The following is a 12040-nucleotide window of genomic DNA, read 5'->3' on the forward strand; positions in this document are numbered from 1 at the left end:
TAGAAGCATTAACACTTTTTCAAGGCAATACAACAACCACTTACTTATTCTTCAAATCCTTTGTGCTTCCTCTGAGATCTCTCAGAAAAAGGAAGTCACAAGGTTGACATATGGAAAGGATTTTCTTTGAAAGATACACAATCCTCTACCTTCTGAAATGAACCTGATATAGGATTCAGCTTATAGGCATTTCTGAGCAAAGTGAACTACTCACTGAAAAGCAACACTACTATTTTTGGGAAAAAATGTTGAGCTTGATGCCAAGTGCTTCCTGGTATAGAGTTCTAGTAATATACATCATTTATCTTTGGTTACAGAGGCATAACTTACCAATATTTTAACAGAGGGAAAGAAAATTCAATATTGCCTTATGTAGGACCAATCCCACAAAAATAAAAAGACATGTTCAGCTTCCAGAGGTGCCTGGCAACTCAGCATTCTATACACTCTTTTGTCCTTTTCATCCCTACTGTTTATTCCCACTGGCAAAGCTGATGTGGTTATAACTGTCTTCGAACAAAACAGAGATAATGAGAGACAAGCTCTCCAGTAGGAAATAGAGCAAAGACAAAACCATTTGACACATATAAAATCTAGAACTCTATTAACCTCTTTAGTCCAGATGGCATAAGGAAGGCAGCGATCAGTTCTACCCTGGTGATCCCAAATTGTACAGGCAGAGGGTTGATTTTTTTTTAAAACCATATAAAACATTCTTTTATCTATGTGATACCATTCTCTTTAGTATATTTACTAGAGACCTAGTACACGAAATTCATGCACTCAGTGGGGGGGATCCCTCAGCCTGGCCTGCGCCCTCTAGCAGTCCAGGAGCCCTCAGAGGAAATGTCCAACTGCCGTGGAGGTTGGAGAGGCTTCCGCCACCACCGCTGCACTTGCCAGCCGTGAGTCCAGCTCAGGGCTTCTGGCTGAGTAGTGCTCCCCCTGTGGGAGTGCACTGACCACCGGGGGGCAGCTCCTGCATCGAGTGTCTTCCCCCTGGTGGTCAGTGTGCATCATAGCAACCGGTCATTCCACCATTCAGTCAATTTGCATATTAGCCTTTTATTATATAGGATAATGGTAAAAACTAACTAGACGCCCTAACCGGTTTGGCTCAGTGGATAGAGCGTCGGCCTGCGGATTGAAGGGTGCCAGGTTCGATTCCGGTCAAGGGCATGTACCTTGGTTGCGGGCACATCCCCAGTGGGGAGTGTGCAGAAGGCAGTTGATCAATGCTTCTCTTTCATCGATGTTTCTAACTGTCTATCCCTCTCCCTCCCTCTCTGTAAAAAATCAATAAAATATATATTAAAAAAACACACAAAAAAAAACTAACTAGAAAAAAGCCACAGAGGAGATATCAGGCCATTAAAGTCAGGTGACTACAGGGAACAGTTAAAAGAATAAATCCACAAATGAGAATAGCTGGAAGAGATTTCCAGTGCATGCAGCATAACCTATTAGTCCTCTTCTGCACAAACAATTGTGCTTACTTTCAGCCTAAGGTTTAATATAGGTTAGATTAGTTTTTGCTGTTATTGTCCAGTTAAATAGATTTCAGTCTAATTAATTATCCTGCTTATGTAAATTTAGTGAATGGATCATCATTTTTTAAGCTTAAGCCACGGAAAAAGATGTTTTAGGCTCAGGAATCATAGCTAATGTCATCTATATTAGATTCCATAGACTAAGAAAGCACTTATTTATAACAAAGCTCGCTTATTATGAAAAAAATACTTCAAATAGCTTCAAGAGAAACAAATCAAGAGTTTTTGTGGGAAATATGTTAATGTGGCTTCTACATGCAATCCCTTTTGCTTTAAAAAGAAACTATTTTATACCAAATTTACAAAGACAAACACTATTACTTCCTTTAGAGGTCTACAACTGCAGTAGTAAGATAAAAGTTATGCTTTTACTAGTAGAATATAATTAAATGTATAATATTTTTAAAACTCTGGGATGAAAATTTTTTCTCCTAATCTTGCAATAAAAATGGTCATATTTACTTATTTAGCTAACTGTACATTCCTCCTTGTTTAACAGAACCCTGATTACATTCATTGATGAGCAGCTGTACTTCAGGGAAGAGAATTGGCTACACCTCACCCCCAGCTCTAGGAGGTCAAGCTCAGTTAGTCTAACTAAACCAAGACTGATACTCTTACTCCCTTTGATTTAGAACTGAACAGGCAAATAATGCAAGTCCCCACATCTTAGAAAGCACTGTTCCCCTTCCTTTATGCAAGGATATGATGGTTGGGTCCTTGGCAGGAAAGGACAAGCTTGAGAGCACAGCATGGAGCCTTGTGAAGGCTCCTGGAAGAGATGGAGAATCCAGATTCATAGTGAGGTCACTGAGCTGCAAATGAACATTCTCACTCTCCACTACCACCTCTGCCTCCCCCTTCCTTTCCTCCAGGCTTCTTGTTAATGAGTAATGAATGTTTCCTTATTATATAATCTAAATTTTCTAGTATCGGCAGATAATTTTAACCAGGCATGATTCCAGCTCCTTGGCAAGTATTACATTACTCGATACAGCAACCATCTGAGGAAGGTTCTATGATTACCCCCATTTGATAAATAAGTAAACGGATGTATGGACTAATTTACCAATGTGACAGAATCTCATGTCAAATCTCGTATGTGGTAAAAAGATAACAATCAGCAGGTCTGACTCCAGGCCCATACTAAACAATCTAAGTCTTAACAACATTTTCTTCAATGTGATAATGAATTAATACCAATTAGTTTAAAATCTGTATTATTTTGAGAAAATTATGTTTTTCCTAAATAGAACTTCCAAAATTATTTCAATCACACAATGTTTTTGTATGCTAATATTTACTTAGGATAAAAATCAGTGCATGTGCTTTACCATCAGTGATATCAAAGTCAAACTGTTCTTTCTAATAGTTTCATATTAGAACATCCTACATTCAAAAAATATTTTAGGTTTATCCTATAAAACATAGACTTGGATTAATTAAAACACTTAAGTATTTCTTTCCACTGATATCATTAATCTGAATTAAAAAATAGCTATTCCAGTATCTAAACAACAAAATTAATAATTTTAGAAATTACTGAATTGGATAACAAAACATTCTCTCACTGAGTACTCCCCTAGTTTTCCATCCATATTAACCTCTTAAGAAAATAACTAAATGAAGAAATAACCTAATAAGTGAATTTTTAACATTAAAACTGTAAAGAAAACGGGCATTCCCACTGCAAAGAAGTCACTGTGACTAACAATAAATAAAACTTTAAAAAAAAAGAAAACTGAAAGAATTTTTTTAAAATATATATATTATTGATTTTAGACAGATAGGTACAGGGAGAGAGAGATAGAAACAACAATGATGTGAGAGAATCAGTGATTGGCTGCCTCCTGCACGCTCCCCATTGGGGATTGAGCTCACAACCCAGGCATGTGCACCGACCTCCTGGTTTATAGGTCGACACTCAACCACTGAGCAACATCAGCAGGGCAGAATTTTATTTTTATACAACAAAAATAACCAGATAAAATTTCAGTCTTCATATGAAGAATATACCTCTCTAATACTGATATAAAAACTTTGCAAACAATCCTTCCCAAAACAAGAAGCTGTTATTTATACTGAGTGGTAAACAATGCCGATTTCATGAATTATATGTGGTGATCATGCAAAGTGAACTAAGCACTTCTAAAAAGTATAAAACTAAAATAGTTCCTTGACATAAGAAAGGATAAATCCACAAGCATGGCAATCTAAATTCTGAAACAACACAATAGCATATATTTCTTTCATAAAGTTAAGTCAGGTATAATGAAATTTTAATTTGCCTCTTCAGATCCTTTGACTTACTGCCTATAGAAGAAGAGAAGAACCCATGAGTGGTCTTAAAAGCCTACTTATAAATTGCATTATTCACTGCCAAATATCTGTGCCTCAGCCACATAACAAAACCCAAAGTTGTGATGTTTCAGAATCACAAATATTAATAACTCCTTATGAGAAACCTGTGCTCAGGAACCACCACAGAGATATTTTACATTAATGTTAGACAAACTCTGACATACAGCCTGTTACTTAACTAAAGTCTGTTAGAATAATTTACCTTTAATCATTATTGAAATGGAGGAAAACATATCTTGGTGTATGGGTTAGGATATTATACCAAAAATGCATGGTAAAGGATTTCTTATGTTACCTGTTCTTGCTTCTCCAGCCATTTGTCCACCATGGGGTGACTAGCACTCAGAGATGATCGAGCATTGTCTCTCTGAAATTGGTTAGACCAGTGACTAGTATCTCGTGGGAGGCTTCTGTAATTTTCATCTTTCTATTCAAAAAGAAACAAAAAGTTGTTTTGTAAAAGACAGATTCTGCAAATTAATGATGCACCTGGTTTGCACTTGCTCCCAAATCAACCTCCCCAAGCCAAATATATGCACCAAAAACAACAACAACAAAAAAAAAACTTTCCATACAAAACTTCTACTGGTTTTTTTCTCTTCTTCTTTCCAATCTCATAATAATATTTTGAGGTATTTTCTATAGTTATAAAAAATGTTTAAAATAAGAAAGACTAATGAATTTGGCTCCCTATTTAGATCTTTGTAGTTTTATGACTTTGAGAAAGAGATGTAAGACCCTTTTGCTGTTCTGAGCTTGTAATATTCACTAGCTATTTGTAAGCATTATTTCAAACATTAAGTAAAGAAAAAACTAGTCTATCCCAATACATGGTACATAATCCTATATAACAACAGCCTAATATGCAAATTGTCCCCTCGGACAATTGTTCTAAGGGGAGTTCAACCACTTGCTATGACATGTGCTGACCACCACGGGACAGAGCGAAACGTGGCAGGCATTGGTGATGAGCAGCTGCCAGCCCTGATGGGAGTGGGACCCTGGTGGGATGATGGAGCAGGTGAGCAGGCGGCACCAGGCCAAGGTGGGTGCAAGAAGGGGCCCGATCACACCAGCTGATCATCCTGCAGACTGTGACCAGTGGCGAGGGGCGGGGCCGCCGCCTGGCTCCCAGGCATTGAGGGAGCCTGGTTGGGAGTGGGGGGCAGGGGAGGGGTCCGGCCCCAATCGATCACCCAGCAGGCGAGAATGTGGAGCAGGTGAGGGGGCAATGCCAGACCAAGGTGGGGTGCCAGGCAGGGCTGCAAGGCTGTGAGGCTGGGGGTGCAAGCTGGGGCCTGATCTCCACAGGCCACCCCAAGGAACCCCATCCATGCAAGAATTCGTGCACCGGGCCTCTAGTAGACACATATTTGTCCACAGTGACATGACAGTGATATCTTTAAGTTGTTGGAGACCAAAGCTGTTTCCATTGCTAGAGTGATAACTTGAATCTTTAATACTCTTCTATGACAATGCACAATTGTCAGTTTCAATCTGACTTATGATATTCATCCTCTGTATCCATTAACCCTGACCAAATGTGATACAACCTGAAAAACTGACTGTGTAAGGAAATAGTACTGTGAGAAAAAACAAATCATCTTTTCTATCAAAGAACAGCTTAGACAGCCACCATTTTGGACATAACTTGGCAGCTGCCATGTTGGCCACATTGTTTGCAGCTCCCCTGGGGGCCACCATCTTGAAACAGCAAAGGCCAACCCGTCCCTTTGAATTAGGCAATCACGCAAGATTGTGCACCTGAGCTCCAAACTAGAGTGAGGGACAGGTCACATGCGTCAGGATTAAAAAGCCAAGCAGACCGCCTGCTCGGTGTGCGTGTGCTCCCAGACCATGTGCTGTGCACCCTCCTGCAGGAGTAAAGGTATTTGCCTTGCTGTCTGGCTCCCGAGTATGTTTTGTGTTCTACCAGGACCCCTGAATTGAGGGGCTAGCCTTATTTCAAATAGTATTAAACATTTGATTTCCTTAAAAACATAAAAAAGAAAGGAAACACACACAAACTAGTCAGTTAATAAATACAGTGGGACCTCGGTTCTCAAACTTAATTTGTTCTGAAAGGCTGCTCGAGAAGCAATTTGTTAAAAACAAAACAAACAAACAAAAAAAACCCCACATAAATCAGTGTTTCCCCATTAGAAATAATGTAAATTGAATTAATCTGTTCCAGACCCCTAAATGAATCCCTGTTTTAACTTTTCTTATATACAGTACATGTCTAATGTACAGTATAATCTATAAACAAACACTTCTTTTCATCAATATATCAAACCACTCCCTACTAGCCTTAAACAAGTCACCTTCAGTGGTCCTTCCAGGAGCACAACATCCTCCTTTTTTCTTATATCACTGCCTCCAAAATGCTGTCATTGGCTAACTGCTTTTCCTTTATCCAAATCAACAGTTTTTCCATCTCTTCCATAGCCAGTAATCACTGTTTTGTGAGCACTTTCCCACCCTTAGCAACATCAGCACACTTAATGGCCTCTTTATGTTTTAAAATTGGCTTATCATCTATTTTACCAGCAACAAAAGCAAAAAACAAACAAAACAAAAACAGGACAATATTCACAGCACAATTTCCTTCCTGAGATGCTAACAACTGGAGGTTAAGTGACTGGCATTTTCTCCTTTGTTTGTTCCCTGAGAGAAGCTTTTTGTCATATTCATGTCTCAGCATGTAAGGGTTAAAATGTCAAAAGCAACCACAAGCTATTGAGTGATTGCTTTGAATCACAGCTTAAACAATTCTCTTTGGCTATCAGGCTGTAAAACTTAATTTCAATGCTCTAAAAAGAAATGAGAAGGCTAATACAAGGTCGGAAACGCAAACATTTTAGTGCAATATCTAAATAGCTCCTATACAAACAAATTAGAAATGTTAACCTGACTTCACCCCACTTACATCAATACCCCACTTCAAGAGAAGTACTGAGACATTCTCCTTAATAACTTTGTGAAGGGTAGGCTATCTATACATCTTACATACATGACTGATTCTTCTTTGCTACTTAAACCATGAACAGTGAATATAAACATAGAAAAATAATTATTTGCAAGGTTTGCATTGTCTAGAGTCTAGACCTTAGCAAAGTTTAGGATATTGTTTGTGTTCCTTCATGAGTCCCATCCTATATAATAAAGAGGTAATATGCAAACTGACCATCACTCCAACACACAAGATGGCCGCCCCATGTGGACACAAGATGGCCAGCAGGGGAGGGCAGTTGTGGGCGATCAGACCAGAAAGGGAGGGCGGTTGGGGGGAACCAGGACTGTAGGGGAGGGCAGTTGGGGGGAGCCAGGCCTGAAGGGTAGGGCAGTCAGACATCCCTCGAGGAGTCCCAGATTGGAGAGGGTGCAGGCTGGGCTGAGGGACACACACACACCCTGCACGAATTTCGTGCACCGGGCATCTAGTCAGATAATAAAACTTAAAAATAAATTTATAGCCTTGGATCTATGCCAATACTGTAAAATGAAAAAAAAAAAAAAACTTTTAATCTATACATATTAACCAATGTAAACTTTAACATGAAATTTTTTAAGGTTTTTTAAATTAACCTACGAAAATAAACTATTTGTTGTTGTTGTTAATCCTCAAAGATATTTTTCCATTAATTTTTAAAGAGAGTGGAAGGGTCGGGGAGAGACAGAGAGAGAGAAACATAGATATGAGAGAGACACATCAATTGGTTGCCTCCCACAGGTACACTGACCAGGTTCAGGGATCAAGCCTATAGCCTAAGTACCTGCCCTTGACCAGAATTGAACTCAGGACCCTTCTGTCCCCAGGCCAATGCTCTATCCACTGAACAAAACTGGCTAGGGCCAGAAAATGAACTTTTTAAAACTCAATAGCAGCATTAAACATTAGCAACAAGTACTTTTTACTAGAAAATATTGGTACATTTCTGGTCAGAGCAGCTCAAGAAAGCTGTGCCAGAACATAAATGTGAGTGCAGAAGAATGCTGGTAGGAGTTGGATGCTGCTCCTGGCCCAGAGACTGGGGACTGACCTTGCCTATAGGAAAACAGAAATGGTAAAATAAACAGAGGACAGAGACAAAGTACAAAAAAAAAAAAATGAAGCAAATAAAAACACTAAAGCTCGTGTATTCCTAAATACTAAGAGCCCCTCCTTAAAACGTGAACATGTTAACTTCAAAACAAAGCAAAACTATCAGTTTCACGTGATAGTCCATACTCATGAGAAATTCAAATAAGTCATAAAGGGCACATAAAATTACTAATGACAGCACCTTAAATGTCCAGGAAGACAAGAGGGGTTGAAAGTATAGAGAAACTCAAGTAGAATTTTTATGTCAAGGATTTTGGGGCTAACTACCATGGGATAGGAACCTGGCTGTTCTATTGATTTTCCTCCACTAAGGAGGAAAAAGTATTAAAGAAAAAGTATTAAAAACATATTCTGACTTTCGATAGAAACCATATTTCAGAGAAGCCAAAAATGTCAATGGAAAAGGGAAAAAAGCTTGTCTTTTCAGAAAAATGCCAACTAGTGCAAGTAGAATAATAAAATTACAAAAATCACAATTTTTAACTCCTAATGAAATAACTCATTTGGTCAAAGAAAATCAATGGATGCTAAAACTGTTAGGTAAAAAGTGAATACTGACCCAGATGTGTGCACAGTGACAAAATACCATTTACAAAGAGAAAAATATATATTTAAAATAGAGAGACCAGATGCCACAAACTGCTTCCTATTCTTGGTGTCGAGAACACAGTATGCTACTAGTACTTCCATTAAATTCCTTTTGATTCTCTGTAATTCTTTTTTTTTTATATATATATATTTTATTGATTTTTTACAGAGAGGAAGGGAGAGAGATAGAGAGTTAGAAACATCATCGATGAGAGAGACATCGATCAGCCGCCTCCTGCACATCTCCTACTGGGGATGTGCCCGCAACCCAGGTACATGCCCTTGACAGGAATCGAACCTGGGACCTTTCAGTCCGCAAGCCGACGCTCTATCCACTGAGCCAAACCGGTTTCGGCTGATTCTCTGTAATTCTTGTTCTTCCCTTTAATGACTCTTATTGACTCTTTCTATAAATTGCTTACTACTGCCTCCACGGACAAGCTCAAAAGTGTACAATATGAACGCCTCCTCCCTAACAACTTCAAGGCAAAGGTCACCAACCCTAAAGTTTTTCCTGAATTCATGATCTAAATTTCCAACAGATGTCGCAAAGATATCTCAAAATTAACAGATTCAAAATGAAACTCACCTATCAATGAAAAATATTCATAATCCTCTTCAATAATTTCCTTCCTCTCTAATCCCCACAGTTGCTAGGTCTTGGTAATCTGCTGTTCTTTGCCAACATTTTACATTTTGACTATCACCCATTCAGGACCAATTTGTCTCTTATCTGAAATTACTACAGCCTTTGACCTGGGCACTGGCTAAGTCTTATGCTCTCTTACAATGAACTATGCCAGTGTCCCACAGAGCGCGTTTCTACAAGGTATATTAGGTCACATCACACCTAGCACAAGCACTGTATGTTACCAGAGGAACCTACAGGCAAGTGAGTTGGTCTGCCTGACCTTCAATCATCTTTCTGAACCTAGACTCTCAGAAACATTTATTCTGTAAAAGAAAAACAAAACACTAACAAAACAAACAAACAAACAAAAATAACCAAACCACTTTTCAACCCCTAGTTCAAAGTCTACCTTTTCTAAGAAGCACTCCATGATTATCAATAGAACTGATAATGTCATGCTTTTTATTAGCACTATATTATAATTTTACTTCTAATTATAGTTCTAAGTTATAATTTATTTCATTTTTTAAATAACTATTTCCACTATCACAGTGAAACCTAGGCAAAATATCAGCATGCATCTTTCCGCTCAAGGACTCAGCTCAGTGTCTACACCAACTCAAATGACTTTCCTTAAATACAATGTTTTCTATTTTCAGATGATTTCATAATACTAATATTTTAAAAGAATATTTCTATAAGTTCATTAAAAAAATTGATAATGAATTGCCTAAAAGACACAGATAAACTTCACTGAAATGTAATAAGAGAATTTTCAGATTTACACTAAAAGACATAAACCATTGTTATGTGCCTATTTCAATTGAATGTCATACCTCCAGTATATACAATATCTGTGGAAAACGCAATTATTTCCAATTGCATCTAAACAGCAGTGTGGAATATCTCCAGTTACATTAACTATGGCATGTAATTCATGCAGCAGACCACTACAGGGTAATCAGATAAATGTTGAAGTCCACCTGAAACAGTCACAGTTTTATATTTTTAGAATCAACTCTGAGAAGTTAATTGGTAAAAAAAATAAAACTGACATTAAGCCTTCATAACAAAAATGTTTTCCTAATTTTCTTTGTGATGGTAAAGTCAATGATGAATTCATATATTAATTTATTTGTGATGTGTGTGTGTGGAAAAAAATTGCAGTAGTCTTCAGTCATTTTCAGGCAAATGAAGAATTTATAACATATATTATTAATCACTATGCAACATACATCATTTTGTTGATAACATCATGCAGGTATTACTAGCCAGCAATGATCTTGCTGACAATTCTGTCTGAAGTGTGGATCAAGTACATACAGAGAATATAGTCCTATAAAGCTATGAAACCGTATGTACGATGTGAGTGCATCGCTCACATCATAACTTTCCATAAATTTTCTAATTCACAATATATGTTTGGAAATTAACTGTATCCAATTGAAATGTACATAGTATGTTCTATTTTTCAATCTGGAAACAGTTCTTTTTGTGTAAATGATTTTTAAAATGTGGTAGTATTAACTATGAATATGTAAGACTATCTATATTATTCAATAATCAAACTGGAGTCAAATATTTTTAGAAAGTCGACAGTCACAGCCGGTACGGCTCAGTGGATAGAGTGTCGGCCTGCGGACTGGAAGGTCCCGAGTTGGATTCCAGTCAAGGGCATGTACCTCATTAGCAGGCTCCTCCCAAGCCTGAGCTTTGGTCTGGGCACATGCAAAAGGCAACCAATCAATGTGTTTCTCTCACATCGATATTTCTCTCTGTCTTCCCAGCTTTCTTCCACTCTCTCTAAAAATGAATGGAAAAATATCCTCGGGTGAGAATTTTTTTAAAAAGTCAACATTTTTTAAGTTAAATGTATTTGAAAAACTTATTTTTCATAACCTAAAGAAGGGAAAACCAAACCAACACAAATTTTTGCCATCATGCTGCCTCGAACAACCACTTCGAAAAACAACTAAACGACGGAACGGACATCATCCAGAACCACAGGAAGGCTGGCTGAGTGGAAATTCTACAACTAGGAGGAAAGAGAATATCATACCCAGACTCAGAGGAGGCGCAGTGCTGAAGTGAAATACTCAGGTGCGGAGTGCACGCGGAATGGTCTGGCGGCGGAGGGCGCGGTTGTTGTTTACAATCGGGAGGGAGTTTCAGACTCTGAGCTCCAGATCCGGGCGAGTCTCTAGGGACCTAGACTCAAATTGGAAAAGCGGGACTGTCTGGCTTCGGTCGGAACTAGAAGGCAGCTTTCTCTCCGAGATTTGCAGCGGTTGCTGGGACTCTGTGAGGCAGAGCCCCTAGGGACGGAAGTGAGAGCAGCCATAACTGCTCACACTGGCCCGCCCTGTGGATCCCCGGGGACCCGCCCGGCCCAAGCCCTGCGCAGAGCCATTTGCCGGATAGCCTCAGGCAAAGGCAAGATTAGCACCTCCCTAGAGATCCAGCACAGAAGCTCTCCCACTGCAGACACAGGGGACTCTCATAGCCAATTAGCCTGGAGGTCAAATCACCCCCGGTATTGCTGACAACAATCAACGCTTAACTACAACAAGACTGCACACAAAGACCACTAGGGGGTGCACCAAGAAAGCATAAAAAATGCGGAGACAAAGAAACAGCAAAAAACTGTCAATGGAGGATACTGAGTTCAGAACCACACTTTTAAGGTCTCTTAAGAACTGTCTAGAAGCCGCCGATAAATGTAGTGAGATCCTCAAGAAATCTAATGAGACCCTCGATGTTATGATAAAGAACCAACTAGAAATTAAGCATACACAGACTGAAATA

The 12040-nt window shown here is 38.8% G+C and overlaps 1 protein-coding gene across 7 annotated transcripts in view; it reads right to left on the reverse strand.

Moving 5' to 3' along the window:
* The window catches only part of PARD3 (par-3 family cell polarity regulator), an 823338-nt gene that overhangs the window by 445967 nt on the left and 365331 nt on the right, over window positions 1–12040 (reverse strand). For all 7 annotated transcript variants that reach the window (XM_081109711.1, XM_081109709.1, XM_081109710.1 and 4 more), the window contains exon 5: window positions 4207–4338. In XM_081109711.1, coding sequence (XP_080965837.1) covers window positions 4207–4338 — 132 coding nt within the window. The remainder of the gene's footprint in view (window positions 1–4206; window positions 4339–12040) is intronic.

The sequence above is a fragment of the Myotis nattereri genome, assembly GCF_964212035.1.
Source record: "Myotis nattereri genome assembly, chromosome: 1".
NCBI lineage: Eukaryota > Metazoa > Chordata > Mammalia > Chiroptera > Vespertilionidae > Myotis > Myotis nattereri.